Here is a 27,577-nt window from a genome sequence, read left to right as displayed (position 1 = left end):
AACTAATTGTATCTTATTATAATATTTTCAAAAAATAAATGTTACTTATACCATTTATGATACTTTCTCGTGTAACTTCTTATGTTTAAACTTTTTACTCATGTTTTGTCTTTTGTTTACAGGTACAATGATTGACGCAAGAGGTTTGAATCACATTTTTAATTACTATAGTATAATAAGTAATTTAAATTAATGGTTTAATTCATCTCAATGTAAATATTATGATACCCATGTTTGTTACTATTCTTTGATCTAGTCTTTTTTAGTTTTATAAAAGTCAAAGTTTTACAAACCATATCTTAAGCATGAGCCTTTTAACGGAGTATTATAGCGTGCTCTGTAAAGATATGAGTACATTCATAGTTCGTAGTAGGTGGGTACAAAGCGGCTAATATACGAGTACCTCTCTGTAGGAACTGCCCGGCGGGGTTGCGCGCGCATCAATTTCAGGGCGCAGGATCCACCCTCGTCAAGTACTATGAACATACAGACAAACATTTCAAGAATTTTATGTATTTCTTTTGAATGTAATATTTATTGCTGAGTTATTACCTAGCTATAGGCAAAAACCGAAATGTAGATGTTATGTAAATAAAACTACCGTTGTGTGTATATCATTTTATTTAAAAAAATGTAAAATACTTTCACCTTCCATTACAAATATTATAAACACTTCACTATTTTAATTTTGTATTGAGAAAAAAATTATGCTTGACACAAGCTTTGCTGTTAATTAAGGTATGTTAGAGGATGCCGTGTCTGGTCGATTAGGTACTCTTCACATAGTTGAGGCGCCGATAGAGGCAGCGACTTCAGGGCACATCGGTTCCGCCGGCGCTAGAGACAGCGGGTGACCAGACCTTATTCCGAATAAATCATATTGCATATCAAAAGCTATATTTAAATCGATCAAGTGTCTCACGCAGCTCTCCAGGTAAGTGGACATTAGAACAACAAGCACTGTAACGCTTTAGTTCCACTCGGAATATTCTAGTAGTTACGTTCGATAGTCATTACGTAGCCGGCAAATATATCAATTATAAAACAATTACATTTCTAAAATCGATCGTATGAAGTGCTTATCATTACAATAATCAGTGTAGATATCATTTTCAGGCACTTTTATAATGCAACTTACCTGTTTTTATATTGACCGACTCCATTTTTCACATTGCTTCAGATTGATTTGTGAATCTTGTGTGTACTTATTTGTCGTAATATGATTCACCTAGTTTATTTATCGATTAATGTTACACTAATCTGTGATGCCGAGGACCTATTTGACCACGTTGGCCGTAATCTAGGCGGATATTAATGGATTAGTTGGTGTAGACAATACTTTATGGCTGACGTAAATTTAAAATACGATACGATTGTGACATATATTTCGTTTTAAATTCTTAAATCTTTTTATCTATTGAGAATCTAATTTTTATTAATACTTTAGATATGATAAGTTTGCAAACATTAGATACTTTTGTGAAATTTTAATGTCATTTTATTATAACTAAATAATTTTGTAAATTCGTAGACATTGACTTGCTGCAATAAACGTACGGTTAATTTATTAGAATAATTCAGAGAAAAATGAATTTTGTCACCGGCCATAAACATTGAGCTTCATTCGAGAAAAGTCATTGTACCTAATTACAGCTATGTTATATTTGGATGTGAGTCAAACTGGGCCGCTCATTGCGCCAATTGAAGCTCAGGACAGTTCCGCCCCCGTTCAAAAACATATACAACTGTTATCATAAATTTTTGTATACATTTTTATGATTGAATTGAATTTAAACCCAATCACAATCCTTTTAAAGATTTGTATTTCGTTGAAACTGTTCACATGCTCATTTTTTATGTTTGTATTGTATTTCATATTTATTTAACTATCTACTGTTTTCGATTCCACCAAGTAGAGTCAGACATCATTTAAATAAAAAAAAAATTAAATGTAAATCACCTTTATAAGTTTCACTTTAAAAGAAATGTTTATGCTAAAAAATAATGCATGCTCTTTTTCCACATTTATAAAACAGATTTATTAATTTTAAATCAAATTTCCATGCTTGTCTTCCAACCGACAATTTGTGTGACAACCGCCTAAATAAACATAAATTTGATTATAGTAATTACTCCGTCTATTTTTTTTTTTACAAAAAATCTGAATTTAGATATTAGTAAATAAACTCGTATATTTTGTTTTTATTACAAACAAACATTAGTAGTGCTCCACATAAGTATAAATACAAACTCGTTTATTTAATGCTTCCTAACCTGCGTCAGACTTTTTTCTATTGACGTAATCAGACATAAATTTTTATTGAAGACATTTAGCGGCTTTTCTTATAAGTCGTATGTGAAATAAAAAAACATACATATTTGATAGTCAGTGTCAACATTAACGGAATTTTACCATTGTTTACAATCATTTTTAACTTAACTTAATCTGTTAAATCTGTATAACCGGCTGACGTTTTTTGTCTAGTTTAATATATATTAATATAGGTTATGAATAAAAAAACTCGATCATTACAATACTGTTTATTCCGGTATCACTATATTTTATTCCTTTTTTGTTTGCAATAATTTACAATTGAATAGTTTTGGAACATGATTATTATTACTTCCAACTTTGAAATATTACAGCACAATGTTAATATTAATAATTATTTACACATATAGAGATTGTTACCTACGGAATAAAATAATACTATATCTACAACACTTATTGAAATCCTTATTTATTAATATAAAAATAAATCATAATTATCAACTGCTTGAACCTGTACAGTTAACCGACTTCCTAGTATTTGACTAATCTTGCCGTTTCACATTTGACTTTCAACGTATTTTTATACGAAAGTCATTGTTCCGACAAGATGGCACATTGCCATAAGAAAGTTATTTCAACATCTTTCTAATAGGCGGGATCATGATTTATCCTATTCTTTGTTGAAAGAAGTTGCCCGTCTGCTTCGTTTGTGGCGGTGGGGTAGCTGGTATTTCATGCTGAGGCTTCAATAGCCAGGGGTTGTCTGTCGCCTGTGGACTTCCATCTTTCTTCTGACCGGCGTCAGATGGCGTCAGTTGGAAATGAGGTAGCTGCGTCTTGGGGCATACAGGCGGTCTTTCTGACATCGGCTGCATTGTTCCTGAATAAATAAATACACATTTGAAATCCATGATTCGGTTGTTTATATCAAATATAAGTTATTCTCATATGTCCATACAAATTATACAAGTTTCACTGACTTTTATTTAAATTTGTTTATTCGTTAGATTTGTCTATTTCGGTCTAATCGATCCGTGGTTAATTTCCTAGTAAGGATAACTAATCAGTTATCATTAATAGGAATTCCTATTCCTAATTCCTAAATAGTTTATAATCATCAATGAACTGATTGTGGATGACATCACTGACTCCTTCGTATTCAAAAATGTGCTACAAGCATACATATTGTTTTTAGCACAAATTAACCAAACAAAAAAGTTATTATGATAAATAAGTTACACTGCTTTTGCAACATTCGATAGACCGACCGAGATCCGAAATCTATATATTTTTTAACTCAGATTGTCTAGATAATAGATTTTATTGTATAAAGTAAAAAAAATACAGTGCAAATAGCAACATTTTATACGATGATAAACGTAGAAGCCATCGAGAGATGCTCTAGTGAATACTGATTGATGCCCCACTCTCGGAATATGTGCACAGTGTTGACAAGGACGTATGAATTACTTTGATTTATGCTAGTAATTCTTCATACACCTACTTTTTTATATAGCTTACTCATGTTTTCTACTAACGTGTATTATTAAAGTACTTCAGTAGGTTACTCAGCAAATTTTAAAAATACAGAATCACACAAATGATGGAAACTGATGATTTCACTAAATAATGCCTCATTGAATATCAAAAATACTTTATGACCTATCCTAACTGTAATTCACCACCATTTTTATGGTTTTCAAAGGCCGATGCAGTTATATAAAAACAAATTGATATTTTAGATTTTTTGAAGGTTTCAGTGGGTTGGGTTGAATAGGTATCATATTTTGGTGTTAGTTTTTCGTCGTGGAAATCCACGGTTTTGGAGTGTCAAAACATTTTGTCATGAAATACTATATACAAGTATACTTTAGGTCTATTGCTATTTTATGGACAAAGAGGCAAACAACATTAGATATTTGACTGAAACATGCAAAACTGATTTTGACATGAAGCAGATTAATAAATATCAAATGATATTATATTTATTACAATTTCGCAGCAAACTATTATTCGTATAATATAAATATAGGGAAATAGGACGAATAGAGATGTGAAACCTAAAAGAAAAATTCCATCGCTTTTTATCGCATCTAATTTAAAATGATGAAAATTTCACTGCCACTGAAATTTATTTAAACTATTTTAGAATGTAATTATTTTATTATTACTTCCTCTACTAGTTTGTGTTGAATAAGTAATTGGGATTTAAGTTATCTATATTGATAATATTTTAATAGATTTAATAACCAAAAACAATTAAATATTAAATTCATAAACGTGCTAGTATCTGGATTTATTATAAATTACAACACTTACTTTGATAATCCAATTTAAGGTTTTCCAAACGTGAACTGATAGCTTGAACACCGTTTACAAACATTTGACAACTAAACTTGTTACTTAGTTGTGCGCACGAGCAACGTGTTTCACGAACGATCGCGTATTGTGTGCCTTCCACTCTACAGATACGCTTTATACCCGCTGAATCACATTTGGCAAGAGCGTTGTCGACGTCACGCCAGGGCAGCGCTGACGCGGTGTTGAGCGTTGACGCCAGTGCGTAACGCTACACGGTCCATAGGCTACTTACGTCTTCGTAAAATCCTAACCGACTTTCTTAACGATAAAACGGACTATTAAAAATTATGCTGCCAGCATTTTTTTGTTTTCCGAAAAAATACTGTCAGCAAAAACCAAAAAAATGTGTTTCATTTTTAATGACAGCATGTTCGTGTTTAAAATGTAATTCTTAATTACACTTTAACCGTCTGAAAGGAATGTTTGACTTTGAAGTTAAATAGAAATTTAAAATAAATTGTAATTGTTACATAGAGGTGTTTTTATGATCTTTGTCTCAGTTTATTGTTAAATCAATTATGTTCATTGTACTAACAAGAAACAGTTTAATATCACGTGAGTGTCACATTGACGTCATATAATCATGATAATTATTGTGGCGGACGTGGTCTCCGAAGGGTCGTCAAATGATGTTAGTCATTGTTGGAAATGTTTCATCCTAATTGTAGGAGACATTAAATGATGTCAGACGATAATCAAACGATGATTCCGAAACTTTATCACCTTATCCAACTTGAACCATTACGATTACGACAAAGCACTTAACTAATGTGAGCAATCTTTTTAGCTTTTATTTCCTCTTTGTCACCATAAACGAACTCAAGGTCAAACGACGGCTTTGAGACCAAGATAAAGGTGGGAAAGTGTAAACAGGCGCTAAAAGCCTACCTTGAGTCAACTATTTTAGGGTATTGTGGGGCAGGTGTGTCAAAGTGTTTTGTTACCACACTAGTATGACGTCATTTTTTATTTCAACCATTGTATTAAGTTCATTTTCAAACAATTCGTTTTGTCCTTTAGATTGACCTACCAATGTCTGTGCATAAATTAGTAATTAGTATTTTGTTGTACTTTTATAAGTTTTATCGACGTTAGCTTTCGTTTTATCTCTGTTCTATGTAACATTAGATATTAGTTTTTTCTAGTTAGCAACACAATGTTTTGAATTTATTTAATTAATGACTGATCGATTGTTGTGCCGATATAGTAATACGTAATGATAGGAATAGCCGTTTTGACAGCGATTTTATTGATAAAAACTTTAGGTCTGAATTGGTAATAATTTCATATTACCAACTATTACGTTAAATTATAAATATTAATCGCGTAAAGCACTAATTGTTGATTTCTAGGACCAAAATCAATATATAAACATATCGTCATCCTTGTCATTATCTTTGACAAAAGAGCTAAGTTTTAAACGGGGGTTTTGGTCTTAGAAACCCTCTAGTTAGAAGGTGATCTAGCCCATACAGTGGCAAGCCAGTCAATTGAAGATGCAATTGATAATAATTGAAACGGACACATTTCAGGCAAATTGGTTGCCTCTTGAATAACTATACCCATTAAAATAGTAACTACTAAGTTTGTTCTATTGCGCGTAAAAACAAAAATCATGTTTCAATTCTGGTGTTATAAAGTAAAAATCGTCATCCTTATTTTGGCTAAATAATATATCATGCTAAAATTTACTCTCAGAAGGGTCAAACTATCACCCCTTCACAAATAACAAGTTTAGATCATGAACATCTAACGGTAAGTGTTGAAACAATTAGAAATTCAGTGAATCATCATTGAACAATTTTAAATAAAAGAATTGTCTTGTTTTTATTGGATGACGGTTGTCTCCCTGTACTGACGCAGTTTCTGTTTTCGTATTCAAATTTAAAACGACAGCTGCTGCTTGTCTGAGTCCCTGTTTATGAAATTATAGAATGTATTTGTTTACTATCTAAATTAATACGACTTGTCATATTGTTTTGAACATCACCCAGGAACTCTTCTACAGTCTATATCGTATAGTTCAGATTTCATTGTGCCTAAATATAAAAATTAGGCTCTAGACACATTTTTATAGTATAAGGTGGCAAATGAGCAAGCAGTCACCATAATTCGTCAAAATAGGGAAGCGACCACTGCCCATACACATCCGCATTTGTAAATGCGTTGCCTACCTTTAAAATGCAGCCGTGGAAACGCACAGGAAGAAGATATTTCCCCTACCTATGCGTCTCCTGCCCCCACCAAATCTACTTCCTGTCCCCATCCTTTAATTATAAGAAAAAGGTTCAAATGGGAAGAGGACAAAAATTAGCCCATTAGTGCAAAATATGTAAGTTCGAGCTCTACCACTGTTATGAATAGCAGTCGTATAAAATTGCAATATTTTTTTTATGTAGTCACGGAATCTTGTCTTAAAGGATTAGACAGATAAGGAAGAAGAACGATTGCATATAAGGCTGTGTAACATTTTACTTAAGATTACAACTTTATAGAGTCATTTTCCCACCAGTTTCCACCTATGTGGAAATTAAAACCTATTATAAAATCTCCAAACTGTTATTGTATGCATTTCGATAAGGTTTTTATTTAAAACTTCTTTTGTCAATATGGAACAGGAATATTTTAATAACGGTCTAAAATTGATACAATTTTACATTCCTTATTCATTTTATTTAAAAATTGAAACAAAGAGACTGATATTTAAACTTAATATCTAAAATATATAGTTTTACGAAAAAGGAAAAACATATTATCCTTCATTTTCGTTAAACTCGACGTAAAACACGACGTATACAAGTTACGATCCCGGGACAAGCCCCGTTGCGTGAGGACTCTGTTCGCTTGCCATCGTGTCTTTTACGAAAAGGCTAACAGTCGTTTCACAAAAAGTATTCCGAATTCAAATAAATATCAATCATTTTTGTTTATTTCTTTTTGTCACTTTCCAATATCAAAGGAGGTTAATATACTTTTTCGTCATTGATTTAATACTATTAACATTTATATTATTGCTATATTAGTCATTATTAATCGGTTGGATCGCCTCCAAAAGACTCTAAATCGAATCCAGATTTACAACGCAAATAATGTTAATAGTGGTTATTGCATACATATATTTCATTTGTTTACATTTACTCTGTAAACTATGGTAACTACGGTACTTCTTTGTTATATTACGTGCAATTTCTAATTCATGTAATAATTTATCATCCAATTGACGAATGACGTAACTTGCATTGTAACTTACCGTTTGTTCTGTCTTTTATTTGTTGTAATTGATAAAGAATGAAATGGAAAATTACCAATGTATTTAAATATTATCAATAATGTAACGTATCTAAGAAACGTTTATACTTTGAATAACTATTTTTTGCGTTTTGCATTTATAAAAGATTTTACTTTTAAAATAAGACGAACTGATTTAGTACTGGTTGTAGTGTTTAAAATTCGCTTTTAACATATATATGTTTTGTGTGACAATTATTTTAATATAAGTAGAAATATACGTGTAATATTTTGAATTTTTTAAATTGAGTGTACATAAAACAACGTATGAAATACTTCTGATAAAAAGATAACACTTATCAATGACAAATTATCATTTTCTTGACCTAAATCTATCTGTTTTTTAATAACCGCGTTTATATACTAATATACGCGTACATATAGATTTAAAAGGTACACCTATTCTACTATAAGTTGTTTAACGCAAACAATATTTCAGTTCACGTCATTGCAATGGTTTTATTACTGTTTGGTTTCAGCTATATTTTTTATTAAGATGGCAATAAGACGTAACGCTTACAAGATCAGTGACTCCTCCGTAATAACACTTTTTAATCCAGTATTTTTAAACGAAATCCTTTACGTCATTCGTTTTTATGTTTTAAGATAAAAAAAAAGAAAAATTACATCTTGATAGCGCATTTTAATTATACACTTTTAGTTACAATTTTACTGCGCATAACTATTAAATGCGTTCTAAAATGACGTACATAATTTACGTTAGTTATTAGCTAACGGGTTTGATTTTCCGCATCTCCAAGCTACCGCGTATTTTGCGCGTGATCATGATTGACTCACTGCAGCCAGCTCTTGGAAGAATGGATTTCAATGATCCGAAGATCATCGACTCTTTCGGGAGTGATCTCGGCGAACTAACATATTTTACCTTGTAATCAAGCACTGTCGGTGCAGTAATTTACTTTAGTAAAAATATTATTAAACCTTTACAAACAAGAGACACGATGAATATTTTTTATGAATGTGAAAAAATAAGCGACATTTTCCACTTATTATATATATTTGTTAATAGAAATGTTGATTTCCTATTCAATAAAGTATTGTCTTAAAAAGCAATCAAAATCTTAAAAAGTTCAAAAGAAAAAATAAAGTTAGTAATGGTATTACCCTCCTAAAATAGTTACGTAGTATCTTGGGTTTTTCCTAATACCATTTCAATATATCTCTTAGTTGATAACAGTTAAAAATGAAAACAAAAGTGCAAAGATAACTAAGAACTGGTAGATTACATTATTTTACATATATGACGAACAAATTTAAGTAGATATAATATAAATTGTTTAATTGAAGATATGTTAAATTGAAGTTGGAAAAGTTAAGTAATACTTACAATACAATACAATGTACGAATAATCTTGTCCTTGTAGCAAAATAAAACTCGAAGGTACTAATGTAGATTCTATCTTATTAGATGGCTTTGTAAGAGTTTTAATCGATTCTATCTGATCTCAAGAATTTTTCCATGTTTTGAACATATGGAAGTTCTTTTTGATAGTTTTATATTGTAATTTTCCGACAAACCATAGCAAACCTAATAAAAATCCCCGATATAAGTACATATAAATTGTTGTAACGTCAACTTGCTTCATGGATATTTCAATCTTTGGTTTTTGTTATCAGTTCTATTTTTTACTATTATAAATTAAAATCACTATCATTCAAAAATTTCCTTGTTAAAGTCAATATTATATTTAATATCATCAATTAGTATCACTGCTTGTTGTACAATCATTTATTGTGTAAAATATTTAATTTCATCAACATATTTCATAATTTGTAACAAGTCTTTCATTGCTATGTTTTAGGATCTAAAGTGTAAATTGTTTAAAATCGTATTGCTCTCACAACTAAACACGTATTATTTGAAGCAAAGTAGTTTGCGAATACGACACTTCGTACACGGCAATTGTCTTTCTTACGTTAGTATACGCATTCGAAACGCACGTGAGCACAATTTTGTGGCAAAGTTTAATAACAGGCCTTGCGAGCTAATAAAATATTTATTATTCTTATAGTAGCGGAGATATCGCCAACAGGCGACGGTTTGGCGCCTTCACGAAGATTATGTTATAGGCGTATTACTGATTGAAGATTACATATTGCTTTTTCGATAGTCGAAAAAATATGGAGCAAATGTCAAGTAACAACGTGAGCCGGGTAAGACTCGAGGCACACGAGCGCACAGATGATGTAGAGCACTTGCACTCAATATACTTAGTGGATAAATATTTCAAGGGAGACTCAGACATGTTGAAATGCTAGAAATAATTGTTTAACATAAATGCCATTTCATGATTAATTATAGATTGGGAATAAATAATTACGGCACATTTAGTAAAACGATAAAAGAGAAAAAAAATGCAAATAAAAGAAGCGCCAAAGAACGTACATTCTTCATATTCTTCTGTATTTTCACATTCTTATTGTAGCCAGTACCAATTAAAGCTAGAACTTATTAGCTTTAGTTTAGTAGTTAAAATGTTTCTAACATTTGGGCAATCTAATACTATTCATTAAACATTATCCACTTTGATACTTTGGCATTAAATATCATAATTTTGATACTTACCTAGTTAATTAATAAATCAGAAAAAAAACTAATTATAAATTTAGGGCGAGGTTCACTTTGTATTTACTTTAAGTTCTTCATTTTACGGTGTAAAGTGCGTGTTATCACTATTCGTGACTTACTTTGACCTTAAGTTTTTTTTTTTTTTTTTTTTTTAAGTTAGATGTAAATATTCTATGGTGACCGCACAGCATGTTTATGTTACAATTTGCCATTAGAACCCTAACAAAGGTTAAACTTTTGGAGTGTGTAAATAATAAATAATAATGTTTCAAACACCTACTGTGTAACTCTGCAATAAAAGCTATTTTTAACTTAGCAAGTAAAGTTACGGTGTTTGACTTGTTTTTATTAAAAAATGTTATTACTCTACAAAAGACGTAGTAGATTTTACAGTAGTTTAATAATTTCGCAAGGTTCGCACAACCCTAATACGAATTAATTGAAATAAAGGCTCATCGCGATAAGCGGTTGTAATAGCGCCGCTGAAATTACTCAAGAAAACTTTTGCCAAACATCACGTAACCGATCCCGAACAAGTTTCTTCAACTCGTGCTTTATTGTAGACGTTTTTCTTTTGTTTTCGTTTTATCGACGGATCATTCGCCTCGTAAAATTTTAATGTACTTTAAGACTGCATGGCTGCAATGCTGTGGTACAAACGTTCGTATTGATAATACAATATATTAAATGCAAATTCGTCAGTACATCGTTTTCTATGTATATGCAAACGTGATCACGCGAGGATCTTTGTATCGCAGACGGTGCGGTGCCACAGCCATCAAAGTATCGATTGCCGGCCTTCCATGTATTCCAAAGATAACTGATCGTGCACGTATTGAAAGTGTATAGTGACGATCGATATTTTCAATGCAAACTATTTTCCTTTTGTTTCTAAGCAGTGATTTATTATCTAGAATCAGCTAACCTTCGATTTAACCACGTCCTAACACAGAATGTTGACCTCCGTGAAGTTGGCCCCCTCACTTTGATTTTTTTAACTTTTTTTTTACGCAAATCGTTTGAGAATCGTTTGAGAGGGTTTGAGAGAAAAGAAATATCGTTTGAGAGTTCCTACTTTCTCCGTAAAAACAATTTCAAATTCTAGTGTTAAGTTGGCCCCCTGACTTTACTTTTTTTTATTTTTTTCAATGCGAATCGTTAGAGAGTCGTTTGAGAGACATTAAGAGAAAAGAAATATCGTTTGAGAGTTTTTACTTTTTCTGTAATAAATATTTTAATTCTGGGCATCGAAAGTTACAAATCGATTTTCTTTTTTTTCCGAATTAAATATGGCAATCATGCACTTGGACGTTTCAAATTTATTGTGTAGGTAGAGAATGGTAAGAGAGTGATTGAGAGAAAAGAGAAATCGTTTGAGAGTTAATACTTTTTCTTAAATAAATATTTCAATTTCGGAATCGAAAGTTACAGATCGATTTTCCTTTGCTCCGAAATAAACATGGCAATCATGCACTTGGACGTTTCAAATTTATTATGTAGGTAGAGAATGGTAAGAGAGTGATTGAGAGAAAAGGGACATCGTTTGAGAGTTAATACTTTTTCTGAAATATATATTTCAATGTCGGAATCGAAAGTAACAAATCGATTTTCCTTTTTTCCGAATTAAATATAGCAATCATGCACTTAGACGATTCAAATTTATGGTGTAGGTAGAGAATGGTAATAGAGTGATTGAGAGAAAACAGAAATCGTTTGAGAGTTAATACTTTTTTTGAAATAAATATTTCAATATCGGAATCGAAAGTTACAAATCGATTTTCCTTTTATTTCGAATTAAATATGGCAATCATGCACTAAGACGTTTCAAATTTATTGTGTAGGTAGAGAATGATTAGAGAGTGATTGAGAGAAAAGAGAAATCGTTTGAGAGTTAATACTTTTCCTGAAATAAATATTTCAATTTCTGAATCGAAAGTAACAAATCGATTTTCCTTTTTTCCGAATTAAATATGGCAATCATGCATTTACACGATTCAAATTTATGGTGTAGGTAGAGAATGGTAATAGAGTGTTTGAGAGAAAAGAGAAATCGTTTGAGAGTTAATACTTTTTCTGAAGTATATATTTCAATGTCGGAATCGAAAGTAACAAATCGATTTTCCTTTTTTCCGAATTAAATATGGCAATCATGCATTTACACGATTCAAATTTATGGTGTAGGTAGAGAATGATTAGAGAGTGATTGAGAGAAAACAGAAATCGTTTGAGAGTTAATACTTTTTCTGAAATATATATTACAATGTCGGAATCGAAAGTAACAAATCGATTTTCCTTTTTTCCGAATTAAATATAGCAATCATGCACTTAGACGTTTCAAATTTACTGTGTAGGTAGAGAATGGTAAGAGAGTGATTAAGTGAAAAGAGAAATCGTTTGAGACTTAATACTTTTTTTGAAATAAATATTTCATTATCGGAATCGAAAGTTACAAGTCGATTTTCCTTTTATTTCGAATTAAATATGGCAATCATGCACTAAGACGTTTCAAATTTATTGTGTAGGTAGAGAATGCTTAGAGAGTGATTGAGAGAAAAGAGAAATCGTTTGAGAGTTAATACTTTTCCTGAAATAAATATTTCAATTTCTGAATCGAAAGTAATAAATCGATTTTCCTTTTTTCCGAATTAAATATGGCAATCATGCACTTAGACGATTCAAATTTATGGTGTAGGTAGAGAATGGTAATAGAGTGATTGAGAGAAAACAGAAATCGTTTGAGAGTTAATACTTTTTTTGAAATAAATATTTCAATGTCGGAATCGAAAGTTACAGATCGGTTTTCCTTTACTCCGAAATAAATATGGCAATCATGTACTTAGACGTTTCAAATTTACTGTGTAGGTAGAGAATGGTAAGAGAGTGATTAAGTGAAAAGAGAAATCGTTTGAGAGTTGATACTTTTCCTGAAATAAATATTTCACTGTCGGAATCGAAAGTTACAAATCGATTTTCCTTTTTTTCGAATTAAATATGGGAATCATGAGGATAAACGATTCAAATTTACTGTGTAGGTAGAGAATGGTTATAGATTGATTTAAACAAAAGAGAAATCGTTTGAGAGTTAATACTTTTTCTGAAATAAATATTTCAATTTTTGAGATTTGTAAGTTTTTGAAAATCGATTTGTTACTTTCGATTCCGACATTGAAACATTTATTTCAAAAAAAGTATTAACTCTCAAACGATTTCTGTTTTCTCTCAATCACTCTCTAATCATTCTCTACCTACACCATAAATTTGAATCGTGTAAATGCATGATTGCCATATTTAATTCGGAAAAAAGGAAAATCGATTTGTTACTTTCGATTCCGACATTGAAATATATACTTCAGAAAAAGTATTAACTCTCAAACGATTTCTCTTATCTCTCAAACACTCTCTAATCATTCTCTACCTACACCATAAATTTGAATCGTGTAAATGCATGATTGCCATATTTAATTCGGAAAAAAGGAAAATCGATTTGTTACTTTCGATTCCGACATTGAAATATATACTTCAGAAAAAGTATTAACTCTCAAACGATTTCTCTTTTCTCTCAAACACTCTATTACCATTCTCTACCTACACCATAAATTTGAATCGTGTAAATGCATGATTGCCATATTTAATTCGGAAAAAAGGAAAATCGATTTGTTACTTTCGATTCAGAAATTGAAATATTTATTTCAGGAAAAGTATTAACTCTCAAACGATTTCTCTTTTCTCTCAATCACTCTCTAATCATTCTCTACCTACACAATAAATTTGAAACGTCTTAGTGCATGATTGCTATATTTAATTCGGAAAAAAGGAAAATCGATTTGTTACTTTCGATTCCGACATTGTAATATATATTTCAGAAAAAGTATTAACTCTCAAACGATTTCTGTTTTCTCTCAATCACTCTCTAATCATTCTCTACCTACACCATAAATTTGAATCGTGTAAATGCATGATTGCCATATTTAATTCGGAAAAAAGGAAAATCGATTTGTTACTTTCGATTCCGACATTGAAATATATACTTCAGAAAAAGTATTAACTCTCAAACGATTTCTCTTTTCTCTCAAACACTCTATTACCATTCTCTACCTACACCATAAATTTGAATCGTGTAAATGCATGATTGCCATATTTAATTCGGAAAAAAGGAAAATCGATTTGTTACTTTCGATTCAGAAATTGAAATATTTATTTCAGGAAAAGTATTAACTCTCAAACGATTTCTCTTTTCTCTCAATCATTCTCTACCTACACAATAAATTTGAAACGTCTTAGTGCATGATTGCCATATTTAATTCGAAATAAAAGGAAAATCGATTTGTAACTTTCGATTCCGATATTGAAATATTTATTTCAAAAAAAGTATTAACTCTCAAACGATTTCTGTTTTCTCTCAATCACTCTATTACCATTCTCTACCTACACCATAAATTTGAATCGTCTAAGTGCATGATTGCTATATTTAATTCGGAAAAAAGGAAAATCGATTTGTTACTTTCGATTCAGAAATTGAAATATTTATTTCAGGAAAAGTATTAACTCTCAAACGATTTCTCTTTTCTCTCAATCACTCTCTAATCATTCTCTACCTACACAATAAATTTGAAACGTCTTAGTGCATGATTGCTATATTTAATTCGGAAAAAAGGAAAATCGATTTGTTACTTTCGATTCCGACATTGAAATATATACTTCAGAAAAAGTATTAACTCTCAAACGATTTCTCTTTTCTCTCAATCACTCTCTCACCATTCTCTACCTACATATTAAATTTGAAACGTCCAAGTGCATGATTGCCATATTTAATTCGGAAAAAAAAGAAAATCGATTTGTAACTTTCGATGCCCAGAATTAAAATATTTATTACAGAAAAAGTAAAAACTCTCAAACGATATTTCTTTTCTCTTAATGTCTCTCAAACGACTCTCTAACGATTCGCATTGAAAAAAATAAAAAAAAGTAAAGTCAGGGGGCCAACTTAACACTAGAATTTGAAATTGTTTTTACGGAGAAAGTAGGAACTCTCAAACGATATTTCTTTTCTCTCAAACCCTCTCAAACGATTCTCAAACGATTTGCGTAAAAAAAAGTTAAAAAAATCAAAGTGAGGGGGCCAACTTCACGGAGGTAGAATGTTGCCATTTCAAATACTTTATGACGTTTGATCATTTCTTTTTCATGAATAGCTTCATAAATCTTCTGCAATCACATTAATTAATGCAAAGTTTACGATCTAACAGTATGATTCCACCTAAAACGTTTAAAAATACACGCCAACCCTAAAAGTCAGCATAAGGGCGTGACAAACCTTAACTCAATATCGCAAAGTTGTGTCACTTCATACCGTTTGTGGTTGTCATCAAGTTTTATTAACACAACACTGTTCGTTAATACCTTTATTAGGAAATCTACGTAATAGAGATACTATTGAGTCCTTATAATCTAGTATATACAAAGAAATGAAAAGGCTTTTACTTAACTGCCGCACATCATGTTGCAGTTAAAGGTATTAGAATAAGAAGTTATTATTAAACTTATTATTTTTGAGCCGTTTATTAACTTCACATTACCGTAAACTTATTAAGTTTTCGGACAGAGAAAAAAAATTGATTGTGGCTTTCTACGTTAGGTAAGAGCAACCATAAAATTTTAAGTAGAAAATTAAACTTTTGGTGAAAAAAATTATAAATTCCAACAATGGAATTCATTATTTTACCGCATCCCTTAAATTTACTTTAAATATTCTCAAATAGTGACCTAGTGACCGCGTTCGTGACAACATACATCTGAGAGGCCATTGCTCTTTTAACTTAATTTGCACAGGTCAAATGCAGTTGAATAAGAAACAAACATCTAGAAACATGGTTCAAATATATTTTGTAAATTATAAATTTTTTTAGACAAGAAATATTAAAGTTATAATTTATTTATAAAGGCTCCTGGGGACATTCGACCTCCAAGTAGTGGCCCTAACGGTCAGGATTCAGCATTCGCGACACAAGCGCCCGTCCGCCCGCCACTTACCAGAGTTGATTCCCGTTCAGCGCTTATACCGCCGGTTAGACCTGGAGCACCTCAACAGTTCCAGCAGCGACCGCTGTTCCAACCGGGTGGACCGGTAACGAGTTCACCTCAGTTTACGCCTCGTTCGGGAAGTCCAATAACTCGAGGACCGACTCCGTCCGCTGCGCCAGGATCTCCGCAAATTAGAGCGCAGGCACCTCCTGCACGTCCTTCAGGACCTCAGTCGATTCAAGGTCCAAGACCTCAGCAGTCTCCTACGACTGCTCAGCCTTCACCGGTTCAAAGAGCTCCTGCACCGAGCAACCTCCAGTTCGGTCCAAGGCAGCCACCGCAGTTTGGGGGCGCCACTACGCCTGACGGTTCCAAAGCTCAGGCACCGCCCCAATTTAACGGAACTTTAAAGAACGGCACTCCAGCACCGTCTCAAGTAACGGGACAACTACCTAGACAACCGTCACAAGGCTCTTTAAAAGGCCTTGATTTATCCAATACAAACCAAAGTAAAACAGCAAACCTGGAAGCCCTAAATTCGAACAATGACAACCAAAATGCTAATAAGTCCGAGATTAACTCGGAAGCACCGGCGGTGGCTAAAGGCAGGAGTTACAGCATCGCCGCCGCTCCCGGCACGCCAAGCCCGCTAAAGATGGATGAAGACCGGCGAAAATCTATAAGTGCTGTAGGGAGTAAGATGGAAGAGTTTACAAGTCGTAGCCCAGGTCTTGGATTAATTCAAGAATCCAAAGACAGTAGAGACAACATACGAGGGTCTAAAGATAGTGTAAGGTCGGTGACTTCGAATGATGGGAGTAAGGACAACGTTGATCGTCCAGAATCACGTATAACCGGCTCTAGAATGACCGAATCAATAATGGGATCTTTGACCAACATAGCACCCAAAATGAAAATGGACGATGACGATGACGTCGTACTGCAAAACAATGTACAGACATTGAAGAACGAAGTTGCTTCAAATCAGAATAAAGTAGATATGTCGGATCGTTCACCGTCACTGACTAGGAGTGATGACTCACCGGAACCTAAAAACGCTTCGCAAAGTTCAGTCATAACGAACAAGTCACAGAGTGCTACACCAGAACCTCAAAGACCTAAGACTCCCAAAGATTTGAAACCTGAACCCAAAGTTGATGCATCAAGAGAAGTGAAACCTTCTGTAACACCAGTGAAAACTCCTTCAAAATCACCTATTCAAGAAATGAAAACTATGCCAATCAACAAAAAGCCAACTGAGTTAATTACTCCCACAGATTCCAAAAGATCTACTCCCAGAAAAGTAGTTTCAGCGCCTAAATCACGTCCTAAAGGTAATCAGAAATTTAAAAAAAATAAGAGAGATTACTTTATTTAGTTGAGATGAATTAAACTATTTCTTAATAAAGTTACTTATGTACCGTTTAACTAATTTTATATTAATTAATGTCTTAATATAATATCCACAGATGGTGATAATGACAGTGGTGTCGACGAGTCGACTCAAGGAAATGTAAGACTTATGTGAATTAAGATGTTATTTAATTATTTGCATTCATAATTTGATGTTTTATGATTATTGTATTGTCATAGGATATGAACGGATCGCCTGGGTCGCCAAATAAGAAGTTGCCGAGTAAGGTCATTAATAAGGAAAAGTCGAGTAACAGCTTGAAAACAAGTCTATCGCGATCTTCCAGCAAGAGCGCAACAGCTAAAACACCCGAAAATCCTCCGCCGTCGGAAAAGAAGAGTAAGAATTGAGAATTTTACTAAAGAACGCGCTTCACATCAATTAAGACTAGACTAAAAAAAAATATTCTAATTTTCAGAAGTACCAATGAACAAGATTCAAGTGGGAAACGCGCCGTCTCCTAATATAAAGGCTGTCAAATCCAAGATTGGGTCATTGGATAACGCTACATATAAACCGGGCGGTGGAAAAGTTAAAATAGAAAACAGAAAACTGGAATTCAATGCTACGCCAAAAATTGCTGCGAAAAATGAGGCCTATACGCCTAGCGGTGGTACTAAGAAGGTAACAAATAGACCGATCAATATATATGCTGCGTATTATGGTGCCTAACATAAAAATGATTGTAAACCATTGTAGAGCTACAATGGTTGGTAAAATGTACAATCGAATTCGAATCTTACTAATATTATAAATGCGGAATTATTGGATGAATGGATGTTTGTTTAGAGGTATCTCCAGAACTGTTGCATGGATCTTGCTGAAATTTGGCATAGATGTAGAACATAATCTGAAAGACCACATAGACTAAGACATCAATTAAGTTGTTTTTTTAATTCCGCGCGGACGAAGTCGTGGACAAAAGCTAGTAACAACAAAAGAATGAAAAACAAAAAATGCTAAGCGTGCATTTTGTAGTTACATGTCCGTGATTGAAAAAGGTAGAATGTCGAAATATTTGCATCAAAAACTACAAACGTCAAGACCCAAATATTTCATAGTAGACTTGTTGGCATTCGGCGAACATTCATGATGGATATTTTCTCTTTTTTGTGACTACTATGAAAATATTTTTGCAACTAGTATACTAATTTATTATTAAATTTTCTAGATAATTACGACGAAATTGGAATGGAACGCGAAATCCAAAATAGGATCGCTACAGAACACTGCTTACAAACCAGGGGGTGGTGACAAGAAGATTGAAACGGTTAAGTTGGATTTTAAAGATAAAGCGAAGCCGAAAGTTGGATCCACAGCTAATATAACTCATAAACCCGGCGGCGGAACAGTTAAGGTAAGCTCAGAAGCAAACACTGAATCTTTACAAGAATACTAGAAACTACGTCCACTATTACATAGTTTTTACTAGAAGGTTATTAACCTATTTTACTGTAAGTATAAATCATAATTGTTACTGTTATAACTAACGGTAAAGTGCACGATAGTTGCATTTCAGTATTCAAGTTTATTGTTATTGGTCACTGGCGGTAAAATTAGTACGTTATTTGAAACTACATACATTTTAGATTTCATAGAAACAATTGGCACATGTATTTAGATAATGTAGCATCATATAATATAAAATAAAAATTCAAACATAAATTTTGTTCTATAGTCAACAGATGCAAAGAACGGAGAAAAATCAGTGAGTAATTATTAATTAATGTCCGCTTTTTGTGACTTTATGCTCAAAACGTATTCCTCCGATTAATGCACATTGTCAAGAATCTAATTATGTGTAATAGAGAGCGATGTGTTTTAGTTTGTAAAGTGGGGTTTATCAAGGTGGAGAGCGTCACATAAGTCCTTTGCTTTGCATACTCTACGCGGTAAGGTCTGTTGTCTTGATCACTTACAGAGTTATTGGATGGCAGAAGATTTTGACGTCATTAGGACAGATGTGTCGCAATTATTCACGCTGTGTCTGTTACATCGCTTTAGGAATGAAATGACGACGATTGTTTTCTAGGGAATGTTGGAATGAATAGGAAATATAATTTAGAAATGGCAAACTTGGTTTCGTTTGCGTTTATTCTGTTTTTGTTTTATAACTTCACTCGTTAAACATAAGACCATTCTACCACCTACTAGTGAATAATGAACGATTCAATCGATGGATTCGCACATGCACTTCAATGGAATAAATATTCCGTGCCACATAAACATTGCTTGTTATACAAAAGTATACTTATTACAAATAGCACTTGGACATATTATTGCGTCTAAAAATTGCTTCAAATTCGACTCAGCGCTACAATGCTTGAATACTTCTAAATAATGTATTTCATTAAATTGGATTATTAAGTCTTTTCTTGAGGTGATTGTTTTAATCAAATAATTGACTCTTGTGCACCTAAAAATCTGTGGTAAAAATTTACTTAGTATTTTGTAAATGTCATAATACCAAGGAAGTGTTAGTAATCCTAGTACAATATAATTAGTATATAAATATATTATATTATGTATTTCGCACTTATGCTATGTATATGTAATTGTATTGCACATAATACTGCACAGTCACTTTTTCGGACAGATTGAGAATCAAAAATTGGATTTCAAAGTGGAAAGTAAAGTTGGCTCGCTCGACAACGTAAAGCATAAGCCAGGCGGAGGTGATGTTAAGATATTTGACGACAAAGACTACATCAAGCAGGTGGTCGGCCAGTCGCCGCTGCCCCCCAGTCACGGCCAGTCGCGGCAGGAGGTGAGGCCAGCTATAAGTGGCCCTTTTACTCTACCCATTTTGTTTTCGCTTCGTCTCCTTGTTTCGGTGAAGGTTTCATTTCGAATCCATTGCGCATTATAACTTCACTCATTTTTTGTTTCAGCCAGAGTATTTATATACGTTTTATTAGTTTATAAAACGACGAATATTTCAGGTGACTTCGATTGCATTTGATATTGACTAACAAATCATCAGGCGTTCCATTTCTGAATTGGTTTTGTTTTGTTTTCTTTTGCTGGTTCTTTAACTTTTGTGTTTTTGTGTTGGTTTTTAAATTTGTTCTATATTTGAATTTACCTAAGGATCCACATTGATGTAATATTTGTTCTGTCGTAGAGTCCAGTTCCACCGTCTGCACCTCCGAAATCTGATGAGAATTTGAACCAACAGCCGTGTTAAGCCGACCCATCCATTATCGACACGAACGCTATATACTAAAATTAATGTGTCCATTACTTTTTATCATAATATTATTCTTGGCACATTGTCTTTGATTAATATATTCAGAATTTAAAGGACAAGAATAATATTTAAGAATTTAAGTCAGTAAAGTAGTTTCCTTTTATAAATGTGTAGTTCATTTCAATGTTTTGTGTCTTAGCAAAACTTTTAGCAGATCAACTTTGCCTTTATCTTTTTTGAATTACATAGTATCAGTTGTGCCAATGCGATTAGAATATATAACATAAAATATTCATGTATTAAAATTAAAAACTACCCTTTATTTCAGAGTAGATATAGTTGAATCATAACTTATAAGGATTTAAAGCGCGCTACACCCACCCCTTGAGTTTTAACTGCACTGCAACTGTGTGTAGCGGGTTTTAATTATTGCCGCGTAATCATTATGAAGAAAATCCTGATATGTTGCGAATCAAATGTAGTTAGCACAAATTTCTTTGACATCTTATAATGGTTGTGCGGCAATTCCACGTATATATTATGCACATAGTGATCACACTGTCATACTGTCAGTCCTCACTGCGTATTGTTAAATTTGTCAGTGTTAAATGTTTACCAGGCGTATATTAAATGCGGTAGTCATTGAAGCTTCGTTATAAATCTCTGTTGTTTACTTGAATGTATTATGTAGAGAGCACGAACAACGTTTAGTATTAAAATGGAGTGAGGTTTGTATAGGCCAGTGTTCTCGACCCTGCATATATTCAAAGTCGTACATCATACAGCATTTTTATACTAATATTTATAAACTTTTATTATCAAAAAATTAGCTTTTTCACGTTTAATTTCGCTGTGTCGGGAGCGACGTCGGCTCAGATTGGACTGACCAGATTTTTAGATTAATAAATGTTTTATATTTAAATAATTTTAAGACGGAATTACATTTAGGAATAATTAAAACGTTAATGCTTCTCGTTCACAATATTATTTGCAATTTTCAACATTATTGTGAAGTAGCGATGCTTTCGTTGCAATTAAAGATAAAAAATAATTAATATTAAGTAAATTTGTTATGATACTTTATTTTGTTTCTATTAACAGCATTATTAATTTATGTACAACAATTAAATTGATTTTTTTTTGTTTTATATGACATTCTTAAAGGACGCTTTGCTATCGTAACTTAAATGGAGATCAATGTAATGTGTACGTAAGACCTGCTGTAATGGTATACTTTAATATTTAATACAATGTAACGTAATAATTATTGTTTCATTTACACTAAAATGTTTCACAAGCTCTTGAATTAAAAAGTATTCGAGTAGTTATGCTGTAGCCACACATTGCACGCACCTGCGTAGTCGATGGAAATACATTGCCGATTGGTAAGTTTTATCATTACAAATTACATTTTTATTTTATTTTATGACATTTTTATTTGACAGCATTCGAAAAATTTCAGCAGTAATATGTGTTTTTTTATTCTAACATACTTAGAATTTGCTGAGTAGCTATTGGATAGCCGCTCTTTATATGGACCGCATTTAAAACCTCTAATAGTGTGGATGAAAGGAGATCCATGATTCTAGTAGATTAAATCAAATTTGTTTGTATCTAATAATTTTAGTAGGGTCGCTATTATTTGTATTTTATTTATTTCGGAGATTAACCAATAACATTGTGTATAGGAGGACGGCTACATGTCGCTGAGTGAATGGTCGGAGGAGAGGCCATTGTCCCGCAGTCGGTCTGTCCGTGCACCGCGCACCCCCCGCACGCCGCGTGCGCTCTCCCCGCGCAAGCCCGCGCCTGGTGAACGCGCGCTACGCTACTGCTACGAGCGTGAGAGACGCGCGTCAGCCCGCCCCGCGACCGCGCGTGATCCCCCGCGCTCTTCTTGCTCCAGACGGACCTCACTTACACCACGCCCTGCTTTCTCTGTTTATTAATTTAAAATTGGTTTACATTGTCTACATACCAGATAATTCAAACTTTAAGGCGGCTCGTGTTAAGCTGCGAGAGTAGGTCTTCGCATGTAGTGCTATGCTCCCGCATCCCTTTACTTTTCGCAGATACCTGAAATTGTACTGTGCGCAGCATCTCGAACAAGATTGCGAGCCGTCGTGATGTTAGGATTGCACTCTTTTTATGATAAAAAGTTTAATAAATTCGAGCATTAGTTACATTTGTTATACTTTGTTTACATTTATGCATATAAAAATAATTTATAATATTTGGATTTAAAAAAATACGGGATTAATTGTTCATACAGTTAAATTATAAAAAAGATAAAATTATAATATGGTTCACTTAAGTGTTTGAAAATGACTAAATGCACTTTGCTAAACTTGTGATTTAAATTTCTTAACTCACTTGTAGAAAAGTAGTGAGATATGTATTTACAAATTAATACACAAAAAGACTAGAAAAGAGAAAAAAACACACTTTTTAGATTAAACATATGTATTTAGTAGTTTTTTGTTATATTGACTATCCTTTACTCTAAATAGTACTTTATTCCTGTATCTTGATATTTTTTTTTAACTTTTATATAATACCCATAAATCAAATGTTGTGTTGAAACATTCAAAGTTTTAAAAATTGTTAACCATTTTATAAAATAATTAATTGTAAAAGAAATATGGTAGTTTATTATGTAGATGTTAATTTAATAAACTATAGATAGCACTGATTTTGGATTTACTTGTTACCCACATTCTTTAACTCCTGTACAAATAATTTCATCTTTTTTCTTATCATTGAAAAAATGGAGACAACAGTATGTGTCCTTTTATTCTTAAAATTGACATTTACGTTAGTAAACCATAGTATCTTAGACTTTTTTTTAGTTTTTGAGTTGAAGACATTGAAACAACATTTAAATGTATATCGTTTAATTGGTGTACATGGTTATGCATTACAATAATATTTATCAATTGTTAATTCATTAAATTATGGCACTTAACACAATAAATTTAAACAATACATAATGATGATGAAATGACAATGTCTTCGTAACATAAATTTACTTTCGATATAAACTTAATGAATATTCGGAATTACTTTTTCAGTCGTTCGTTGTGACGTTCGCAGGAAAACGAAGGCCTTAATTTTTTTTTTGCTTTTTTTTCTAAGAAAATAAAATATGCAACTCAAAATCCAACATTTTGTTCCCGATCATAAATTATAAATAAGTTTCTTTACATACAGCATACAATAACTTAAATCTTTTGTACCAATAAAGGACAACTAACTCACCATTCACGATTACGGTAAATTCTTAAAACGAGCGCGCAGGAATAAGTCACTTTTATAAAAAAAAAAATTAATACAAATCTTTAAAAACTTACTACTAACAAACATCCCTAAGTAGTACATGCGTTAAGAGCTCATCCACACGAACGCTAAGTCCAACGTTATGTCGCATATGAAAATCAAAGCCTTGTGAGGTGAAGTTTATTGCGCCTGGGACTATAGAGGCGAGTGTACACTTCAAGAATCTCAAGAAACTACGAAAAATGCACTGGTAATACTTGATTTATTCGCCCTACACCAAAGAAGGTAACAAAGTTAAGTGAAAAATATAGTTTCAGAAGAAAGTAAACGTTTTTTTATCTTGTTTGACAAAATTATATTTTTTGTGTTTATTTTTTAAATGAGAAATTATCAGTTTAAAATTATTTAATTTTAAAATGCATCTGTTTCGCAAGTGTATTTTTATTCATGGCCAAGAGCATTTTGCGTATTATGTTTCTCTTATAACTAGTCCCTCGGTGTATTTTCATATAGACACAGTTTTAGCGTAAGCTTTAACAGTCGTGTGAATAGACCCTAATCTCCCAAGCGATTAAGTTTCAAGCGACCGAAGCGGTTCGTGTTGTATCCCCACTTCCAGGTTATATTAAAGCATGTTTATTTGACTAACACCTAATCGATTATCTGGGATATTTTTATATTTTTATTAAATACCTACTATAACATTATCTGTGGAAGCATTCCCGATGCATGAATACGATACAATGAATACTCGGACTGATGCAACAAGCGCACACACACACCTAACATTATTCGTAACCGTATAACATACAAAAAGGCCACATCACATCATTCAGTCACAAAGCGCGAATTAATCACTAGACACGATATAATGAAATTTACAGACTCGATGATAATGTATTAATGATCTTAAACAGTCCTGTGGCGTCGACTCGCGCTAGAATCCCGCCTACGGACTCGACGATCGTTTTCATTGCCGCAGACGGCACGACACCGCCTCGAGAAAGCCGCCTTGTCTAAGCTATTAACTTCTCTTCTCTAAGAGTTATTCTACGTTGTCGCCAATATTGTGACTCGACAGCACGACGGGACTACGAGAGGAACTGTTTCGTGCATTTCAAAAAAGGTTACTTTATAATTTTGACCTTAAGTTTTTCGAATAACAATTTATAAAATCTCATAGAATATGTATTTACAAAATTACTTTAATAATAATTATCATCGATACGAGTACACGAGTATAATAGAGATTATGTTACGAGTATTTTTTCGTTTTGAATAATATCGTATAGTGTCGTCCTTTGTTTTGAGCAATACAAATACATACCAAAAATATTATTTTCCCGAACTGCCTGAAGCAGTGATATGGTAAGATATCACAATATTTCGTGTACTTAGCGGTGAGCTATAGAAGGTGCTCTATAAAACAATTAGAGGAACGAATAAACAAATAGTTACAATATGGATGTTTTTGTTTTGTGCTGGGCTAAGGATGTGTGATTTGGATGGGCGCATGCAGTTAGTGAGTACAGAGAGTCATGCACCAGCACCTAGACGCCTTACAATGTTCCGTCGTATCGGAGAGCTAGAGGAAAGACTGAGGGTGAAGGCCATGCAGTTAGACTTGTATAGGCGTTAAGCTTCCCACATCTGACGGTCGTTTGGGGACATAACCAAAGAACAGTTACCACAAACCAAATGAGGAGGGGTGAAGGGGACAGGAGGCATGCCGTTAGTTACACAAGATACGTTAAAAGCTTGCGGCAACGGTTTTAAAGGCTGCGAGGAACGATACGGTCTTCAAAGTCTTTAAAACTCTTTTAACAATATCCCCTTTTCGATATACACCAGTCTATGGTTAAAATATACCACTAAACGACTTATTTAGTGACCAAGATCATGACCATCGGAGAATACTACATAAATGTTCTAGTGTTGGTAATTTTGGTATGATATTATACACATTTAGACACTGGTTAAACATCGACAAGTACTAAAACTCTATATAACAAACTTCGGTATAATCTACCTACGCTTCAATTCCCATTGAATTTATCTAAAAAAACAATTAAGACGTCTTTCCCTCAGCGGCGATGATATATTTGTATTTATATAATATAAGTAAAAGAGATTTTTGTCCTTAAATTAAATAATTTATCTATACGTATCACGTCCAATTGTATAAAATATTTACCGTTAACGATTTTCATGACATCATTCTCAGTAAACATTCCCACAATCTGTGTTTCCATTATAACAATTTATATACAGTCCCAAGACAAAGAGTCATGCCTTAAAACGTAAGACTAGATTTTACTAAAGAAATAGATGTGAGATTATATTTATGTGATCTCGTTCTGTTATCTAAGACTTCTATGAATCAAGTTCAAATATCGTTACACGTAAAATACTGATAAGTTCCAATTAAAAATTAAAATACATACAAAAATGTCAATTTCCCGACCTTGTTCGATTCGCCACGAAACACAGAAGTCAAAAGATGAAAGCAGTAAATGTGAATATATAACAATAAATTGGGTAACATTGAAATGAAAAAAGAAACAACATAGTATGAGTGCGGAAAAACTAAATAAGATTATTTACAACACCATTGACCAGCAGTTTTTCATATCACATCAGTTGACAACCCTAAATGAAGTTCCCTCATATTGCACATCATTCTTCACAATCAAGTCACACGTCACCGCGCACTTCCTAATGTTTTCTCAGTGAGTTCCCACTTACTGGAGTGCAGCCTACTGCGTGGGCGTGTTGGGGGAGAGGTGCAGGGCGCGCCATTGAGGGCGCCACTGGCACTAGGGTTGCATGTATCAGAAATCATCGGGCAGGACGGCGTCGCGCGGCACGAGGCCCTTGTGTTCGCCGCGGCAGCACAGCAGGTACTGGTCGTCCACCTCCAGCACCAGCCGCAGCCGCTCGCCCTCCTTGAACGCCAGGTGGCCGGAGTCCGACGGCAGCCGATGCCACAGCGTTCTCACGTACCTGCAAAACAAGTTACATTACTTGAGCCTTCTATATTTTAAGATCAAAGGTACTTCACTAATGTCGTGACACCAATCTCATTTGTATGTAAGATTCTCCACACGAACAATCTTCAAAGTTTCGTCATTAAAAGAAAGATGATATTTTTGACAAGAGTACGTT

General features: G+C 33.1%; 3 protein-coding genes across 13 annotated transcripts in view; 1 reads left to right on the top strand and 2 right to left on the bottom strand.

The window, feature by feature from the left end:
- The first annotated feature begins 803 nt into the window (after nucleotides 1–803).
- Nucleotides 804–23,306, top strand: LOC106718613 (microtubule-associated protein tau). Of its 4 annotated transcripts, XM_014512770.2 has the most exons (10): nucleotides 811–934; nucleotides 9,955–10,096; nucleotides 16,453–17,866; nucleotides 18,002–18,045; nucleotides 18,126–18,285; nucleotides 18,365–18,570; nucleotides 19,118–19,303; nucleotides 19,625–19,654; nucleotides 20,543–20,713; nucleotides 21,071–21,918. In XM_014512770.2, the coding sequence occupies exons 2-10, from the start codon at nucleotides 10,064–10,066 to the stop codon at nucleotides 21,131–21,133; spliced, it is 2,307 nt and encodes a 768-aa protein (XP_014368256.2). In that variant the 5' UTR covers nucleotides 811–934; nucleotides 9,955–10,063; the 3' UTR covers nucleotides 21,134–21,918. The 4 variants fall into 4 exon arrangements, with proteins under 4 accessions (XP_014368249.2, XP_014368271.2, XP_014368256.2 ...); XM_014512763.2 differs by lacking the exons at nucleotides 20,543–20,713; nucleotides 21,071–21,918 and adding an exon at nucleotides 22,825–23,306 and having other exon boundaries at nucleotides 804–934; XM_014512778.2 differs by lacking the exon at nucleotides 19,625–19,654 and having other exon boundaries at nucleotides 812–934.
- On the bottom strand, nucleotides 2,708–4,736 carry LOC123721273. The gene is made up of 2 exons (XM_045679520.1): nucleotides 4,592–4,736; nucleotides 2,708–3,152 (listed from the first exon to the last, which is right to left on the bottom strand). Exons 1-2 carry the CDS (start codon nucleotides 4,653–4,655, stop codon nucleotides 2,938–2,940), a joined length of 279 nt encoding a protein of 92 aa, XP_045535476.1. The 5' UTR covers nucleotides 4,656–4,736; the 3' UTR covers nucleotides 2,708–2,937.
- Nucleotides 23,307–24,006: 700 nt separating the features above from the next.
- Nucleotides 24,007–27,577, bottom strand: part of LOC106718534 — a 70,738-nt gene continuing 67,167 nt past the window's right edge. For all 8 annotated transcript variants that reach the window (XM_014512688.2, XM_014512681.2, XM_014512664.2 and 5 more), the window contains one exon: nucleotides 24,007–27,415. In XM_014512688.2, the coding sequence (XP_014368174.2) occupies nucleotides 27,244–27,415 (172 nt within the window). In that variant the 3' untranslated portion in view covers nucleotides 24,007–27,243. The remainder of the gene's footprint in view (nucleotides 27,416–27,577) is intronic.

This window comes from Papilio machaon, chromosome 9, assembly GCF_912999745.1.
Source record: "Papilio machaon chromosome 9, ilPapMach1.1, whole genome shotgun sequence".
NCBI lineage: Eukaryota > Metazoa > Arthropoda > Insecta > Lepidoptera > Papilionidae > Papilio > Papilio machaon.
The sequence above is the reverse complement of the archived record's forward strand: the minus strand, read 5'-3'. Positions and strand labels throughout refer to the sequence as shown.

What these genes read in the sequence shown, in the direction of transcription:
- LOC123721273 (XM_045679520.1), bottom strand. Translation starts at nt 4,655, where the DNA reads ATGTTTGTAAACGGTGTTCAAGCTATCAGTTCACGTTTGGAAAACCTT. An exon ending in CCTTAAATTGGATTATCAAA is followed by an intron (nt 3,153 to 4,591) that starts GTAAGTGTTGTA and finishes TTATTTATTCAG; the next exon opens with GAACAATGCAGCCGATGTCA.
- LOC106718613 (XM_014512763.2), top strand. Translation starts at nt 10,064, where the DNA reads ATGGAGCAAATGTCAAGTAACAACGTGAGCCGG. An exon ending in CAAGTAACAACGTGAGCCGG is followed by an intron (nt 10,097 to 16,452) that starts GTAAGACTCGAG and finishes TTATTTATAAAG; the next exon opens with GCTCCTGGGGACATTCGACC. An exon ending in TCCGCCGTCGGAAAAGAAGA is followed by an intron (nt 18,286 to 18,364) that starts GTAAGAATTGAG and finishes TCTAATTTTCAG; the next exon opens with AAGTACCAATGAACAAGATT.